At 42.3% G+C, this 19516-nt stretch overlaps 1 protein-coding gene across 2 annotated transcripts in view; it reads left to right on the top strand.

Moving 5' to 3' along the window:
- LOC142804046 (uncharacterized) overlaps positions 1-19516 on the top strand; it is a 100590-nt gene that overhangs the window by 3851 nt on the left and 77223 nt on the right. The window contains exons 2-3 of one of the 2 annotated variants that reach the window (XM_075890560.1): positions 7528-7753; positions 16205-17713. In XM_075890560.1, coding sequence (XP_075746675.1) covers positions 7528-7753; positions 16205-17367 — 1389 coding nt within the window. In that variant the 3' untranslated portion in view covers positions 17368-17713. Of the gene's footprint in view, positions 1-7527; positions 7754-16204; positions 17714-19516 lie in introns of those variants that run through there. The other variant, XM_075890561.1, reaches the window with a different exon arrangement.

Genomic DNA, 19516 nt, shown 5'->3' with positions numbered 1-19516 from the left:
GATTTTTTTTTACCGCTGTGTTGTACGCAGCCAGTTGCGGAGGGCGTTAATTTTATTTTCTCGCTGTTTTATTTTGTACACTGGTAAACCACTCACAGAGCTTGTCAGCTCCTCCTGTCAGGGCATGGATTTTGTCCAAAAGCGACGGCGAAGTAGTCGCAGCCCACTCCTTATGTATGGCTGGCAACAGCGAGGTGTGTTCTCATGTGGCGGCTGTGTTGTTTTACTTGGAGTACAGCGCACGAGCGAGACTGCGACTTGTGCATAGATGTCGCCAACAGCTGGTCACCGCCACACTTACACAAAATCATAGCGTGGCCAGTGGCAGAAATAGAAAAAAAAAGATTACTGTGGCAAAGTTCGAAGTTGGGCACTGCTGGCTCCTCGTCCACAGTTATCCCAGCTGGGATGTACACAGTTGCAACTGCATTAAAAAGAAAGTAAATCTTCTACACTGTTTTTTTTACAGTGAGCTGTAATTGGATATAAAATACTGGACAATTTTCACCTGCAGAAACTTGTTGCTGGCTCCGGTGATTGTACCTGCCGTTGTTGGCAGGCTTTTCTTCATAGCCCTGGTGAAGCGAAGGAGCACAGTCAGGGCTGCATTCATTGAGAAGCTTGGCAGGTGAACCAGTGTTTCAGAAGAAGAGGCGTTTTAGATACACACACATGTACGACCACACTCGTCACGGAGCTTGGCAAGTGAACCTGCGTGCGAGAAAAGGGGGTGTTGAAATGCACACACTTGCACAGCTGAATTCTCAATGTTTCACTTCGGTGTGACTTATATAACAGTGCTTTTGCAGTCAGGGTTTGAAAATTTTTTGGCAGTTTTGTAGTTCAGACGTGCAGCCTGAGCGACTGCTAGCTCGCGAGCCTCCATGAAACGTTTTTTTCCGCTTAAGCACAGGAAATACATTGTCGAAAGCATGCCATCACTCCTTTTCAGCATATGTGCAGTTGTCTGCATGTGCTGGTATACCAGGCGCACGCAATGTGCAAGTTTCCTTTGACCAGAACACGTGCACTTGACCAGTCAGTTTGGTGGCCTGTAGATTCCACATGTTTCACAAGGCATATGGGGTCACGCGTAGTTGCCTGACGTAATATTCGGGTTTTGTTTAACTCTTTCCTTGACCTCAGTAGTGTCACTGCGATGTACTAATTGTCACAACTGGGGCAGCCTGAAGTAATAAAGACGGTGGCAATTTTTGCTTGGCAACTTGTCCTTCACTTTGTCTAAACGGTTCCCTAATTTCAATGTTTGTACATACACTATTTTGATGTCTATTGCTTCTACATATGACGCAGCTTATCTGACTTTCCAACTACAACATTACTCACGTCGTTAAATTTGTGCATGCTTGTCTTGACCATAATTCGTGTCCGCCTAAAGGTCTCCTGGTTCAGCTAGGACTGCCATTAGCAGAGGCTTGCCGGGCTATGTCATGCCTTTTATTATTATCATCACTATCACTAATATTATTGGTGATGCAACGGCAAATGTCCTCAACTACACAATTATTGCTGGTAGCTCGCGTTTCAATGGTAGAGTTTGGTAACTTCATCTAAATTTCTCATTTTAGTTTCTTGAGATAGTATCATTAAATCTGTGATTACTTTTTAGTGTTATGTCCATAGAAGAGTACACAAATGAAGGTAACCCGCCGGCATCTGTGATAAATCTATGGAATGGGGAGAGCTGTTGCACCCTGATCAATTCCTTCTTGCCATCACATGTTCAAACAACATCGCTTTAAACGCTACCCCTAGCTTTTATTGCAGGCATTTTAGGACTTTGCCAAACTCTAAGCAAAAGAGCCCAGAGAAATGAAACATCAACATGCATGTGCTCTACGTAAAAAAACAAACAAGAATGAAAGATAGAAAGAAAGAAAATTGTGTAGTAGAGCTCCGTTCTTGCGATGTTGTTGTTAGTCTTTGTTCGTTGCAATGTGCGCAGAATACGCGAGCAACAGCATTTTTTTTTTCATTTTGTCTTCTTTTTTCGCTGAAAGGTATATACTAGAAGTGTGTAATTTAGGTGGGGATCCAAATCACTAGTAAATAAAGTAATCCAGGTCGCATCAGATCCAATCCACATTCTAAGCAGTGAAATCAATAAATACGGGTCAACATTATCCAAAGCGGCCTGGGCTGTAGCCATTACAGTGAACTAGAATATATTCCAGTGGCAGAACCGGTCGGGCTCCGGCATCCTACTTTTACACAGATGCCACGAGACAGCGCGACTTTTGCGTTTTGTAGCAGCTTTGGCTGAATTGTAGGACAGTCATTGAATCTTTCGAACTTTTAGCTGCGACAAAATATAGCTTAATAAAACTTGTTGTTGGGCTAGTTGGTTATACATCATATAATTAGAAATTTGGCGCAACCTCGACTCACGCAAACACTCACACAAGCACACACACTTGCAAGTAGACGAAGCAAGAAAAGAATTCACCTAAAACCTTTAGTAACCGCACACTTTAGCCGCATACATCGCCTTAGCATTAATTTAACCATAATGTGAGAAATATAACTCATTTGTTTGCTTCTTGGTTTTCTTCCAAACAATAAACAGCCAACTTGCTTACTGTCTGATTTGGAGGTTGCATTTGGGCCAGATGTACATATTTTTTCACATTTACTGCACATGCTCGGAACATTCTGAGCACTTCTGATATATTTATTTACTTATTTTATAAAAGCGCCTGATTTTTTACCACTCGAAGGTCTCGAGGAAGCAGATGTAACGTTGGGGGGGGGGGAGAATTTGCTTTAGATCATCGTGGAAGACCTGAAAAAGTCAGGGAATTATGAAAAAGCAAAATGGTAGACACCCTGAGTAGTTCTCTATCAATGGCAACAATTTTCATGCATACAACCATTATCCTCCCAATAATTAGTCTATATTCAAATTAAGAATTCAAACCTCGATAAGAAGCTTGAGAAGGCACGTAGTTCAGCATCAGCTTTGCATTATATCTCTTGTTGAAATTGCAACCTCCACCGTGCTCATCTCGGAGTCCATGAAAAAGCAATGTATATCTCTCGAAGGCGACACTTCTGCGCGGTACCTAAGGTGGTACTAAAAGAAGCAATGTCACATGTGAAGTAATGCCTAAAATAAAGAAATCATTCTTTTCCGGTTTCACAAAATTAAACAGGGCCATTAATCCCTTTTGATAAGGTCCTTTGTTATCTTTTGTTTTACAAAACTTTCGCTGCCAGGTTTGTTCTCTAGCTGCTCTAACTATGGCAACTATGACTGAAAGCAAGCAAATAATGGAGAAGTGATTTGAGATAGACTTCGCGAATTTTCAGTCATCTGCTTTCATAAATACTGAATGTGCGTCACGCATCGCCGTGCTTGTCTTGGTGTTCGAGTTAAACGCCAATGCTCCATTTAACGTCTTGTTTCATCGCAATAAGAGTGTGTATTACACATTGTGTTTAACAGTGGGGGTCATTGCATACATTATGGTTAAATTAATGCTAAGGCGATGTATGCGGCTAAAGTGTGCGGTTACTAAAGGTTTTAGGTGAATTCTTTTCTTGCTTCGTCTACTTGCACTCCATGGTGTTCGCATGACCTCGTCAGCTCTTCAATAATCAACTTTTTCAAAGTGGGATTGAGTTTTGCTGCAACAGGGGCCACTAGCTTCTATGAATGTGTCTGTGCCTAGGTGTAAGATACGTGGTCTGTGCGAAGGTTTGTCTGAGCAAGCGAAACAGTTTTCCCTCCGGTGAATGCAGCTGAATTGCGTGCCAGGCTTTGCTTTCACAGGGCAGTGCAATGGATCCTTCATGTTTTCTATCACGGCGCTCTAAATTATTATAATGATGTTAGACAAAAGTAAGACTTCATACTAAGATATCGTTTAATATAGTACAATGCCTTCAAGAACAAAATCTTTCTTTTTTATTTTGCTTAATATTTTAGTGACATAACTTTGGCAACGATCACGATCAGCTGATCAAGATAGATCGTGATCGCAGTGTCAATCACGCTTGATACAGTGATATTACATAGTGCGTGTCATTTCGCATTTCAAAAAACCTCGCACATTGTTTTTCATAAAAAGTGTTTGTACATCGAGCGCGAGAAGTGTCTATGCAATGGGCACTTCAACTTGGAACATATTTATGAGTCGGTGTAAATTAATTCCGTTCAGATGACGCAACTGCACCAATAGACCCACGTCGAATAATTACACACACCGGATGACCACAATCTATTTTATAATGCCTACACCACTGTGTATTCCCCCCACCTGGTTTGTTTATTTTTGCACCGTGCCATGCCAGCGGGTTCTGTTGGTTGCCTTTTTCTCAAGCCTCGCCCGTGTGTACGTCACTCATTTTTCTCCATGGTATAGGCACACAGCGCAGTGCATTTCGCAAAAGGTCACCAAGATACTCATATCGTTGCGATACTCAAGTAACACACATGCACATGTAGAAAGGCTGGTAGGTCACAGACGCGCACATTCTACAAAACACAGACGTGCACATTCAGACTTCATCTTCACCATACTGTACACGATTGACCGCGAGGACAATCATCGAGGGTGGTCAATCTTAGGAGCAATGCTTGATGCATCCGAACGACGCAAAAACAGACGCTGTGGCTCTGCTTCACGCTGCCAAAACGACGTAACGTGATGAAGATTTGCCACTTCGGTCCACTTCAAACACTATGAAATCAGAAATGTCAACATAGAATGACAGCCAGAACAATGGTGCTGACTGTGAATAGATGACATAGCTTCTTGACGAAGAAAAAAACCACAGGAAAACTGAATGGATGCCTGCCGGTCTTGATGCAGCGACACATCGCTTCTCGTCAGAGAATACTCTCATCGCAAATGGTGCTATACTGAATTTGTCGCTGATTCATCGTAACTGTTACGTCATAGTAAAGAGTGACCACGGTTGCATGCGCATAATACAAATGGACAGCGGTGCACTTTACTTTTTATTCTTAGCTTGTCGCTGACTATGGGGACCCACTCATCCCCGGTGTCCCTTCATGCTCCTTCAAAATGGGTGTGCCATTTCTTCTTGGCCTGTCAATCAATCGATGGCCAGCCTTGTAGGCACGAGGATCTGAATGCATGCGGCCTCCGTGCCATGAATATCGGCCGGCTCATTTCATCTCTGCTTCAGCTGTGTTGGTCGCCTCCGCTCCCACGCCTTACCCTCACGTAGAACATACTCTTAGCTGTGCAATGTTACCGGTTTGGAGGAGGAAAATGGTTTTATCTATACGAAGAAGGAAGGGTGCAGTTGTGGAGAAAGCATAGGAGTCTACCCGGCTCAAGCACTCCTTTACATCTTGCCCAATCCTGGATCTATTCCTGCATCCCATGTCACTCTTGTATGGAACATGACAGTGATAGCAAAAACCCATCGGAACTGTTCATTCGATTTCTATCACAATAAAAAGCTCATGAGCCATTTCACTTTGCTATGTAGCAAACAGTGCAGAGGTGTCACAAAATTTTGATTGACGTACAAGAAGTATCTTCTTAATTTATCGTATGCTCTATGCAAGTTTGCTTCAGAAAACATGCATGGTCTTATAACTCAAAACTATTCGAAAGATCATTTAGCAAAAATTTTTTGAGGACATTATGGGTTGTGAACGAAAAATCAGCATTGACCGTGACCGAAAAGTTAATGAAGATGCAAATAAAGTAAATAAAGGTCTAAACAAAATAATAAATAAAATATAAAATAAAGTAAATAAATAAACAGAACCCAGACCTGCTGTGTGACAAACAGGTGTTCCACCACAGAGCCACGCATTTGCAGGAAACTGCACAGTAAAAAAAAAAAGAAACTATGAATGTCTTATAGGAGGAGGAATTTTTTTAATGCATGTTATATTGGGTAGTAGAAGCGTAGAATCTTGCCAGGCATTAAAACCTACGAAGTTTGCAACAAGTGTGTGTATTAAAGGCTCACCCATTACAAAGTGCTCAGACATATATAATCATCACCGTTAACAAAGTGGGCAGCTGTGTAAGCTCTTTGGTTGCCTTATAAATGAGTAGGGGCCACTGAATGATTCACAAAAGGAGTGATTCTAAGGCAGAGGACACTGTGCAGCTGTACTTGCAGGAGGCATTCCAAGTTAGTTTCAAATTACCATTGTGAAGTGCAGAGACGCTTATTTCATTGTGGAATAGTTGAGGCATTCGCCAAGAAACGAAGCCAGGCTAGCAATTGAGAAGGCAGTGCACACAGGGCACCATTGGGCTGTCATCTTTTAGCTTTGAATACAAATCCCAACCATTTTCTAGGCTTTTCGTCATGGCATGTGTCTTCTTATCTCGCTTGGTGTATGCACTTGGCGTCTAATGCATGGTTTCTAGGAACCATTTGAGCAGGATGCGTATTTTTGTCGTTTTCTTCATTTTGCAATATTTTAACCTTTAGTGGTAGCAGTAGTAGAGACTTTATTGTACTAGAGGGAATTAAGAAGAAGGTGGGTGGTTCCCCTAGTCCAGAGCCCCTCTGGCCTTTGCGACTCGCTGGGCCTGATCGAGCAGAGCAACCAGACGTTGCAAGTTTTTGACATAAAACCAGCGACAGAAATGTGCATCTGTAAAGAAATGAACGCAACAGCTTGAAACACTAGAAAAGGCTTGACATCAGGAAAAGGAGCAAGAAAGAATAGAGCAATAATAGTGAAAGTTGGGGTAGTTGGTGGTTCATACTTGGGGAAAAAAAAAAACAGCACACAAATATAGACAAGGACAGAGAAAGAGACGACACCACGCTGAACTCGCAACTAAACTTTATTGGAAGATACAAGCACATATATCAAGCATTCAACCCGGTCACGTGGAAAACCAAAGGCATCTGTGCATCAAAGCAAATAAGGTACGAAACAAGCCTAATGATATTGAACATCAACACGTGTGTAACAAACCAGAAAAAAAAAACACCTTCCTACTTGCCGAAAACGTACGCAACAGTCCCTGACAGGGGCTGCAGGTACTGTTGCATATGTTTTTGGCAAGTAGGAAGGTGTGTTTTTTTTTTTTCTGGGTTGCTACACACGTGTTGATGTTCAAAAGCATTAGGCTTGTTTCGTACCTTATTTGCTTTGATGCACAGACGCCTTTGGTTTTTGGCTCAGACGCCTTTGGTGTTAGCTTGACTGTGCAGAATTGACGGCAATTACAAAAGACAAAGCTTTTGAAACATGTTTAACATGCAATTCTACAATGGTATAAGTGGTTTCACTAAATTATTTAAACATTAGTGAAAAATGTTTATTTTAGTAATTATCTCAACTTCCTGTTTGGTTGTTTATGTATTCATAATTTATATTTTTATGCACTGTCGCAGCTTCCTGGACAGTTGCTATCTGTAAACACGAGCATCGGGCACACATTAGGACCAAGTCATTGTTTGGAAACAGATAGTGGAGGCTATGGCTTTCGTTACTTTACTTGGCAATAATCGATGGCTTGTTCACTCGTAACAACACTGGTCAATTTATTTCAGAACGACGTTGAAACAGAGCCTGTACATCATGAAGCATGGAATCTGGCTCTTGAGTCGGGAAAACCCGTAGCAACATCACCAGAAGCAGCATGTGAGCTTGGCCATATCATCGATAAATACGTTCAAGTGCGGCTACCGACCCATTGTGAAGAAGCATCAGAAGCAGATGAAAAGAAGCTTTTGTCAACTAGTGCTACACAAACAGAGCCACAAGGTGCTTCTCCAGGTATGTCTCTGCATTTGCCGTTTCATAAATGAAAAAGAGTCAGTTTCACTGTATGGGTGAAGCAGTGAATGCTACAGGTACAGATTGAAATGGTATACCAAGTTAACTTAGCATTGTTTCGTTATTGAGCACTGCTTAAAAGACGAACGCCTCAGAAGAAGGATTAGACGAACACAAGCGCATTGCACTTGTGTCTGTCTAGTCCTTCATCTGAAATATTCGTCTTTTAAGCACTGCAACAATGAATTGCTACCAACTCACCCAAGCAAGTGCCCTTATTAGCCTAGCAGCTCACTTTTTTAGTATCGGATTTGGCATCACTCTGCAAAATGTTTGCACAAGGGGAAGTTGTTGGCCTGTCTTTAGTCATGTCTTTGCTCTCAAAGAACTGCTGTAAAAGATCAAGAGAGGGATGGGAGAGAAAAAAGAGGGGGGGAGGGTGCACAGTAAAATTGGGAGGCAGGATAACCTTTTATCAATTTTTTCTCTGGTCATCGCACCCAATATGAAGCCTCATGCTAGTGGCTGAAGCCGTGGTGGTCGTTCGGGTATTTCTGCAGTGATTTTTGTAGATCAGTAGTGGCTGCCCTGCCTTGATGGTCTAGTGGCTAAGGTACTCTGCTGCTGACCCTTAGGTCGCTGGATCAAATCTTGGCTGTGGCGGCTGCATTGCCAATGGAGGCGGAAATGTTGTAAGCCCATATACTCAGATTTAGGTCCACGTTAAAGAACCGCAGGTGGTAGAAATTTCCGGAGCCCTCCACTACAGCGTCTCTCATACTCATATGGTAGTTTGGGGGCGTTAAACCCTACAAATCAATCAGATCAGCAGTGGCCATGGCAATGGTGTGCTAAGCAGTAACCAGTCCTGGAAAGTTGACGGTCATGATTGAAGCGATTGAGGCAATGGCCCATTGTAGTCGGAGTCAAGCGGCAGTCTCAGGTGATGTGCTCTAGGTGTGCTTGAGTGTTTCAGGGGCTGCAAATGCCGCTGAGAGATTTCTAGTCCACAGGGCTCTTCGTTTCAGCAGCAATGGTGCATGAGAAACGAATTGAGAAGCCTTCAGCTGTGCATGCTCATGGCAAACATTCGTGTTTGAAGGAGGGAAGGTTATCGAATATGTTGGATATTGCAAAGAGTTGGCAGCAATGAACAGCAACATCAAAGGGAACCTGGAGAACTTCAAAAACTGTTCGAAAATCGGGAAATAACCACCATTTATGTGCTTTCTATCGGGTTGTAGAGACACAATTGGCGTCATCTACAGAAAGCTCTAAAATAATTTTACTGTGAAAGCTCTTATGAGATCACAACTTGGGTCTCGCGCAGCGCCGTAGTTGTCTTTCGCCACCTTTTCGGTAACCACTTTGCGCGAAATTATCAGAAAAACCTAATACCAATGACAAAGTGGGGCTCTAACTTGAGTCCGCTGCGTGCCAGCCCAGTATTCTACTATTGAGCCACGTCGGCGCTTAGGACTTGTTGGCAAACTTGCCTTATTCAGGTTTTATGTCGGGAATGGTGTCGTGTTAATATGACTTATAAAGAGTTTTAGAACAACAAAAAAACAACCAGCTGTCGCACAATGCGAAGGGCGTAATGAGTGGATCGCCCAATGCTCCTGCTCACTACAAGAGCTTGTTCTTGATCACCTTTTAACTGTAGCGCATACTCATTTCAGGCAGAATTCCTCATTGTCGTCAGTCCCTGCATGAACAATTGGCACTGAATTCTTTGCAAGTGTTTAGTGGATACCACGCTTCTCAGAATGATGTTGAAGGATAGCATAGCGAATGCTAGCCTACTACTCAGAAATTATTATTATTATTAATGCTGTAGTGCAAAAGTGTAGGATTTCTTCAAAACTAAGGTGATAGTTAGGCACATTAGTCAGATGACGCGAGAAATAATTGATGCATCCGACATTATCCGCCTAGAAGATGACTGCATCAGTATGGCTTTTCGGCACTGACGCAGAAAGAAATGATGTATCTTCACCCGCAATGCAAGATGTGTGATAGGTGTGTGTGACCTCGGCATGACTAGTCATTTCTATTGTGCTGTGTGTGAAATTTTTTGTGATTCATTTTTTCAAATCTTTTTTAACCATGAAATGCGATTGCATAAAAACATCATGTGTCTGTCCAATAAACTCCGTTAAAACTTGATGCTTGTGTCCATCTAGTCCTTTATTCGTCTTTTAAGCAGTGCGCAATAAGGTGACAATAAAATGACTGACGCCTGAATAAAAGCTGTTGGCAATTAGATTAAACACAGTGGTACTTGGATTAAATTTTTTGTGCACGCGGCCTGATTGAGTTAGCACTTGGATTAAGTATGTTGGCGCTTGGATTAAATGTTTGGCTCATAGATTGAATAGGTTGGTGCTCAGAATATTTTAATGGTGTGCAGGTTACTTAAGCTGGCACTTGGATTGAAGTGAGCGGGAAAAGCTGTAGGAATAAAGTGAGTGGGGAAACCTGTAGTTCTACATGTTTTTGGCGATCTGAATTTCTTCTGACACGAATTTTTTTGTGACCGCACAAGATTCATAGCTTCAAGATTTTACTGCAGTGTTCCGACATATGGTGTGCTCAAGTGAGTACAAAAGTACTAAACACATTGACTTTATTGGCTGGACATTCATATCCCACATGCTGCATCAAAGTACCACTACAAGGGCGTAAATTACATATATAGTTCTTGCCAAATGAAATACCACTGTTTCGACTGCCTTGTGTATGAATAGAGTTGGTCTAAAAGCATTAATTTTGTCAAATTGATTACTGAAGAAATAGGCTCTCAGTGACAACAATAGATAATGTAATTGATGAAAGACTTCCCAACGTTGCAGCCTGATTGAGAAGTTGAGGAGATGGAGGTGTCATTGGGCACGGCGGACCCAGCAATGCCATGACGCTAAACAGGAAACTGTTTTTCGTACTGTAGGGTTTGCTGGGAATTGCCCCCGGTTTACCAACGACTTGTCAGGTGTGCCACGAGGTGTGCCAAGCCAACAGTGTATGCCAGCTTTTCAATTTCGATCTCGTCATCAAATCAACTAGCGCCATCGCATGATAGTCTGGAACTTCTGGCGACACCTATCAACCAACGAGGCGGGACGTCATCAACAGCCGAGGATATAAAACAGATGCCTCTTGACTACCACTTCATTGGGCACGGCGGTGCCGGAAATGCCATGACGCTAAGCAGGAAACTGTTTTTCTTACTGCAGGGTTTGCTGGGAATCGCCGCCGGTTTACCAACAACTTGTCAGGTGTGCCAAGCCAACGATGCATACCAGCTTTTCAATTCTGTCTCGTCAACAAATCAACTAGCGCCATCGCATGATAGCGCAAAACTTCTGGCAACACCTATTGACCAACGAGGCCTGACGTCATCAACAGCAGAGGATATAAAACAGATGCCTCACGACTACCACTTCATTGGGCACGGTGGACCCGGCAATGCCATTACACTAAGCAGGAAACTGTTTTTCGTTCTGCAGGTTAATTCTCATTACTGTACGTTTCGAAGTGACTGTCCTGGCCTAGTGGTCCTGCCGTGCCCCAAACGGTGCTATAGCATTGCTTATAAATGTGTGTTTATGCTGAAGTTGCTGTTGTGCGGTGACGTGGAAGTGAATCCTGTACTTACACAAAAAGAAATTGTTCAAGAGCGGCTTCAGGGCCAGAAGGACTTGCAATGTGGTTTAAATGAATTAAAGACAGAAATAGCAGACATAAAAAAGACGATAGAAAGACTTACCGATAAAGTATTCGAAAGTAGTTCTGAACCCTTCCTTCCTTCAGGACAAGCCGATAAAGTACAGGCAGTGCTACAGTCAGTGGAGCATGTCATAAACTTTCAGGCCAAAAAACTTACAGATCTGGAGGACCGAAGCAGATGATCTAATTTGATATTTCATGGAATACCCGAATCATCCGATGAAACAGAAACGTCGCTTAAGGATAAGGTTGTGAAAGACGTGTTCGAAGTTAAACTTGGCGTGAAATGTAGATTCATTGGTCGCATTCATCGACTTGGACATCACAAAGGCAAGCGCCCAGTGATCATATACTTCCAAGATCTCAACGAAAAAAAAAAAAGAATACTTCGCTAATGTAAAAAAAGCTAAAAGGCAGCCTAATATTCGTCCAGAATGACTACTCCGCATTAACATTAAGAAAACGAAAACTGCTCTGGGAAAGTGCTAAAAGTGAAAAGAAACTCAGGAAGAAGGTCTCGCTTATTCACGACAGACTTTTATTGGGATGAAACGCTGAATAAACGTATTAAAGCAACAAAAACCGCACATTACACGCTTGTAAAAGGTCAGCGCAATAATACATCGACATTAACTTGCGACTGACATGATGCCTTTAAAAGCCCTAAACAAGTTTGAATATTGAATGCAAATGCCCGCAGTGTGAAAAACAAAACTGAATCCTTAGAAACTTTGTTGCTACTGTATGATCCTCATGTAGCTGTCTTAACAGAAACGTGGCTGAATGAAGAGATATGGGACAATGACATATTCCCCCCTTCTTACACAGTACTTCGTAAAGATCGGCAGGCTAGGGGCAGAGGCGTGGCTATTTTAGTTAAAGATAGTGTTCAAGCGGTTTTATTAGATGACGTAGTAGGTATCAAAAGCGTGCGTGTTAAAATCTCTAGCAGGGGCCAGAGTTTCATGTTGTACACACTTTATAGACCTCCTGATGCCACAACGGATGTATTAGAGATACTGAATAATGAAATGTCAATGCTCGAAAATAAGAAAATTGTTCTTCTCGGTGATTTCAACCTGCCGGGAGTAGATTGGCAAGGCGTTGCTGGCAGTAGCTCATGTAATAAACACGTTAGCATTATGTTCGATAATATGTTAAGGTATAATTTAATGCAGGTAGTCCATGAACCAACTCGTGTACAGAATTCGCTTAGCTCTGTGTTAGACCTGGCGTTCATGAGTCGTGATTTTTCTGATTGCACTGTAGAAGTGGAGCCAGGGCTCTATGATCACCATCTTGTAAGCATATCATTACCGCTTCAGCCACTTAAAAAGTATAAGCACGTCTGTGCACGTTCTTTTAAGGACTTTTCTCATGCCAATGACCCAAGCATTATCAATTACTTGCAAAACTATTTGATTGATTTCGAGGGCAACAATGCTTAATTACTTTGGAACAAGTTCAAAGATATGTATCACTATAGCCTGGATAATTTCGTCCCTAATAAACTAAAGAAGGTTAAAAAGGAAACGCCTTCGATGAATCGGAAAATTATTCAACTAAAACGCAGGATAAAGAGATATAAAAAGAAACGTGCAGAATGACAAAATAAGGCAGATGCAAGATGAACTCACTCGTGCACTTCGCACAGCAAAAGATTTTTATTTCAAAATATCGCTTCCTAAATTCATAAAAAATGAGCCTGATAAGTTATGACACAACAAAAAAATAGCAAGAAACCAGTTACTCAATTATCAGTTGACGGGAAGCCGGTGACAGATAAGTGTGAGATTGCTCAACACTTCAACAACTATTTTCAAAGTGTATTCTCTAGCGCAACTGTATGTGCGTGTTATGGCACATTCTCCAAACTGTTAGATAAGAGTTTCGTATCGTATGCTGGGGTATTTATTATGCTTCTTAACTTGAAAACTAAGAGTTCTTCTGGTCCTGATGAAATCCCTAACATATTTCTCGAGCGATATGCTAAGCTTCTTGCAAACTTTCTTGTAATTTTGTTTCGTGTCTTAGTCATTACTGCACTACTGCCTATTACTGGAAGACAGCCCGGATTGTTCGTTTGTTCAAGAAAGGTGACTGGACACTTATACAAAATTATCATCCTATTCCACTGACATCCCAATGCTGCAAACTTGTGGAACATATTATAGCCAACTGTGTTCGTGAATTTCTAAAAAATAGTGCTGCACAAACAGAACGTCAGCATGGCTTTCGAAAAGGGTATTCAACGATAACCCAACTAATAACAGTAGTTCACTCGTTCACTTCGTCTCTTGATTCTAATGGCCAAATAGATGTAATATTTCTTGATTTTAGCAAAGCTTTCGACAAAGTTTCGCACATTAAACTAATCATAAAGCTTAGAATTCTTGGCGTCCCTCAACACTTCATCAGATGAATTTCTGCTTACCTGACTAACAGGAAGCAATATATTGACATTAAAGGTAAACGTTCTGAAAATTTGGCAGTCACTTCATGGGTGCCACAAGGCAGTGTCCTAGGCCCCCTGCTTTTCTTGGTTTATATTAATGATATTGTTAGCATAGTAAGCCCAGGTGTTCAAATTCAATTTTTCGGAGATGAATGTGTAATATTCCAAGAAATTTTCCATCTTGATGATCAAGTTGAGTTAAATAGCAATTTAAATAACGTATTGCAGTGGTGCGAAAAATGGGGAATGGTTTTGAATGCCGATAAAATCGTACTGCTCCCTATAACGCGTAAAAAAGCACCCCTGTCTTTTACTTATCAGCTTGGTTCTTCGCCACTTAGGCAAGTCGATAGCTATAAATACTTGGGTGTTACAATAACAACTACCTTATCGTGGAATAAACATATAAATATTATTTCCTCCTCTGCATTCAGAAAGCTTTGCATTGTAAAACATAAGCTTCATAATGCCCCTAGCAATGTTAAATTACAGGCCTATTATTCTTTAATAAGACCTAAATTAGAATAAGCGAGTGTATTATGGGACTCATACACTCAAACTAACATCAAGTGCCTGGAAAGAATACAAAGGAAAGCTGTCCGGTTCATTTTTAACAAGTTCTCATGATTCGACTCTCTTTCTGAAATAATGAAAGCCAATGGCATTTCCCTTCCTAGCACACGTCAAAAACAGATAAAAAATGACCTTCTTGCTTTTCTTCTGAATCCCAAACTTGCGATTGACCCATCGCCGTACCTGAGATCATTATCAACCAGACCCATAAGGCATCATCACGCCAAATCTCTAACACCCTATTTCTGCAGGACAGACGCTTATAAGTACTCACATTTTCCACGCACAGTCTCAGATTGGAACGAAACAACTCGGGCATCCTCATAGAGTCTATTTCTCCTTCGCCTTAAATAGCATTGTCCTGAAAATTCAGGTTTCCGATCTTTTATTACAGCATTTTTCTTTTTGTTTTTTTTTTCATCATGTATGCGCTGAACTTATTGTATACCTGTGTATTCATTACTTTCTTGGCTTGACCGGTGAAAATTATTGTGTTTATTGTTTTGCATTTAGTATGTATTTATTTTTACTTCAATCGCATAACATATGAAGTACGAATTGTGGTGTCTTTTTTTTTCTTTTTTTGTCCGGTACATGCGATATTATGAAATAATGTGCTATGTCGTTGCTTGTGTTCACTATGAGTGTATGAAACACTCACCCCAAACAATCTTAATGCCACTTATTGTTTCAACTATGTCCCCGTGTAACTGCCCACCTGCTTGGACCTAAAGGTCTGTAGTATGTAACAAATAAAAAATAAAAATAAAATAACAGTATGTTTGAGGGCACTCTGTTGCTTGTGTTCATTTAAAAGGGCCCTGCATCGCTTTTCGAGCGTGGTCAGAAAACGCTGCCGATCCGTCTTGGAGGCTCTCGAGAACACGCGAGCTAAATATTATAGCGGAGCACGCGGCCTGGAGTTCACAATAATTTATCAGTCATCTAAAAATTGCTGTCTCTTCTCTCGAGAAATGACAGAAGACGCTCGAAAATCACCTGTAGAATGTCATATATCAGCCATTGGCTGATTTGAACAAGGCGCACTTCCACTTTACAAGGATTGCCATGAGAGGCCGTGACTTGTCCACACGTGCACGTGCGATTACACGAAAAAAAGCGCGTAGTCGATAAAATAAATAAATAAAAAGGGCTCAAGGTGACTAGGGGCGCGTGACGTATTTTATTTGCCCCTTGCATCGTCCCTGTATAGCCTCTTGCGTTTTCGCCAAGACGAGAGAAGAAAGAACGTGATTGCATGCGACAATTGTTTGTAACTCCGCTCGTACTATATGGGTTCTTGAAATTTTTGCAGCGTTGAGTTCGTGAGGCAATAAGCTCTCTTAGTGAATCCATGATTACATGAAAAAGTGTTTCAGGGTCCTTTTAACAATGGTCAGTGTGCCCTCGCAGTTGCTTCCATCGCTCCGAATTGTAACCAAAAAATTGCATGCTTTTGATGTTAGCACATAATGCAACATTTTACTTTTTATTTCATGAAAAGATAGTTTTCATGAAATAGATTGGGTCATCACTGTTTCATTAGACTAGCTTTGGTTTGGGTAAGACCAGGTGATCATTCATTCACTTACATGTGGAGCAACCAGTGTGTATTGTCTGCTGCTGCAATCCATTCTACGTTGTGTATGGTACGTAATTTGCATTACGCTTGTGTTTTCTTCATGGCTTTACAGGTTTCCTGTCTGTCACGTCCCTGGAGCAGTCTTCTTCTGTCACGTCCCTGGAGCATATGCGCACTCACACAGGAGAACATCCTTTTTCTTGTCTCCACTGCCATGCATCCTTTTCTCAAAAAGACTCCCTCAATGACCACATGTGCACTCACGCAGGGGAGCGTCCCTTCTCTTGTGCTCAGTGCAATGCGTCATTTTCACGGAAAGACAAACTCAAAGACCACATGCGCAATCACACTGGGGAGCGCCCCTTCTCCTGTGCTCAGTGCAATGCGTCATTTTCACGGAAAGACAAACTCAAAGACCACATGCGCAATCACACTGGGGAGCGCCCCTTTTCTTGTGTGCATTGCAATGCATCCTTTTCTCGGAAAAGCTACCTCAACAGCCACATGCGCACCCACTCAGGAGAGCGTCCCTTTTCTTGTGTCCACTGCAACGCACACTTTTCACGTAAAGATTCTCTCAATGTCCACATGTGCATTCACACAGGAGTGCGGCCCTTTTCTTGTGTGCATTGCAATGCATCCTTTTCTCGGAAAGACAACCTCAAAGACCACATGCGCACCCACTCAAGGGAGCGTTCTTTCTCTTGTGTCCACTGTAATGTATACTTTTTGCGCAAAGACAAACTTAAAGAACATTTGCGCATTCACACGGGAGAGCGGCCCTTTTCTTGTGTGCATTGCAATGCATCCTTTTCTCGGAAAGGCACTCTCAATCACCACATGCGCACCCACACAGGAGAGCGTCCCTTTTCTTGTGTCCACTGCAATGCACACTTTTCGCGTAAGGATTCTCTTAATAACCACATGCGCATTCACACGGGAAAGCGTCCATTTTCCTGTGCCCATTGCAATGCATCGTTTTTGCAGAAAAGCCACCTTATTGGACACATTCGTGTGCACACAGGTGAGCGTCCTTTTTCTTGTGTGCATTGCAATGCATTTTTTTCTCGGAAAAGCAACCTCAACAGCCACATGCGCACCCACTCAGGAGAGCGTCCCTTTTTTTGTGTCCACTGCAATGCACACTTTTCATGTAAAAATTCTCTCAATGACCACATGCGCATTCACACAGGAGAGCGGCCCTTTTCTTGTGTGCATTGCAATGCATCCTTTTCTCGGAAAGGTAACCTCAAGGACCACATGCGCACCCACTGAGGGGAGCGTCCTTTCTCTTGTGTCCACTGCAATGTATACTTTTTGCGCAAAGACAAACTCAAAGAACATTTGCGCATTCATTCGGGAGAGCGGCCCTTTTCTTGTGTGCATTGCAATGCATCCTTTTCTCGGAAAGGCACTCTGAATCACCACATGCGCACCCAAACAGGAGAGCGTCCATTTTCTTGTCTTCACTGCAATGCACACTTTTCGCGTAACGATTCTCTTAACGACCACATGTGCATTCACACGAGAAAGCGTCCATTTTTCTGTGCCCATTGCGATGCATCGTTTTTGCGGAAAAGCCACCTTATGAGACACATTCGTGTGCACATAGGTGAGCGTCCCTTTTCTTGCTTGCAGTGCAATGCATCATTTAGGCTGAAAGCCCACCTTATTGACCATGTGCGCACTCACACTGGTGAGCGTCCTTTTTCCTGTCTTCAGTGTGGTGTGTCCTTTGCCCAGAAATTCAACCTCGTAAGACATATGCATACTCACTCAAAATAGCATCCGTTTACATGTGTCCACTGAAATGCATTGTTGCGGATGGAGCGCTACCTCGTTCAGCACATGCGCACTCGCGCATGAGAGCAGTCCTGTGTTCACTGTAGTGCATCCTTTTCGCGGAAAAATGGTCTTCTCATGCATGTATGGTACTCACACAGGAGAGCGTCCATACTCCTGTGTGCACTGCAATGCATCTTTCTTCTGAAAATACAACCTCAGAGGCCACATGCCTCTTCATCAAGGAAAGGAGAAGCCATATATGTTTAGGGCCTAAATGCTACCCCTTAAAGAATTGCTGGTCTAGCAGAGATGAAAGTTTGTTGGTTGATAGAGGCAGTGAGTCAGATTTAAGGTGAGGATAGATGCTTAATTTTTGCTACTCGTTAGCAAGAATGCTTATAAGCATGGTAGGGAAGAGGAGCAATGTATATGAGTGGAAACCAAAGGCCAGCTTTTTCAAGGGTTCTGGTTTCATTACCCGCACTGCTAAGTGCCCACTAGTTTTGTTTATTGAGTAGGGAAAGTAACGAAGCCTAGCACTCAGTAACGTGGGTACTCATTTGCTGAGCAGGTGGCTCTTTTCGCATAACTTTTTTCACAGCAGTTTTCTATTTTGTCTGGGACGCTAAGCCATGCTCTCTTGTTGGTTGAAGATATACGTTGTATGTGCCAAGGCACAAACGACCAAGAGAATGGTCGAAGAACACGCAACACACAGATGCGCTCATTATGTGTTCTTTGTCTATTGCCTCCATTGCGCTGTGCTTTCCCATTGCTATGAATCAACTCGCCTAGATCAAAGTCTTACTGCAATTCGAAAGCACTGCTACTTGGTATTGGTGCTAATGAGTTCCAAGATGGCATAACTCTCCTTCACAAGAGCTGGTAAGTGTCCTTAGCCAGTGAGAATTATACTTTGTGCCTCCCTGTGTGGAAGAGATTCTCTGAATTCTTATCGCTCTCTGGGTTATTTAAAGTGAATGCAGGGTAGGATAAGGAGCTAATGAAGTTGAAGTTCATTTGCAGTTCTCTCAACTCATGAGACATGCATTGTCATGGTGCTAGCGCAAAAAGCATGTTTTTACTTGCCTGATTAGGCTGAAATAAAAAGGGAGTTTTGTTATTTTGTAATTTTTAAAATGTCTCTTTGCATGAATTTTCAGATCTTAAGTATTTAGTTAGGATTGCTGTGCTTCTTTGTATAGAACTGTGCCATAGAAGTGTAACATTAAAATGCATGTATCTCCATGAAGTGAATCATGGCATGTAGGCAAAGCTCTGTGCATCGTAATGACGAGTTACCGCATGTTACCTGAGCGTGTCCTCGTATAGGGCAAATTGAGTGACAAAAAGTATACTGTAAGAATTCATTGGACGTCATCTTCCTCATCTGTCAATAACCATCATCAGTCTTCGGCCCGTTCCTCTTCTTCATCGGCACCATCTTGCTGTTGCTTGAATAAAGCGTCAGCTGAACTGTTGTATTTCAAGTGGTGGAGGTTCTGGGTCCATCAGTACTTACTACTCACCAGCGAGCTGATTCTTATTGCACTGACGTCATCGGTCGGCTTACAGGCGCTTCATCTTCCCCTAATGCCAGGCTCCGGAAACAACTCCGACTATTCAAGTTGGAGGACGA

The sequence above is a fragment of the Rhipicephalus microplus genome, chromosome 3, assembly GCF_043290135.1.
Source record: "Rhipicephalus microplus isolate Deutch F79 chromosome 3, USDA_Rmic, whole genome shotgun sequence".
NCBI lineage: Eukaryota > Metazoa > Arthropoda > Arachnida > Ixodida > Ixodidae > Rhipicephalus > Rhipicephalus microplus.
This window is presented reverse-complemented; position numbering and strand designations above follow the sequence as displayed.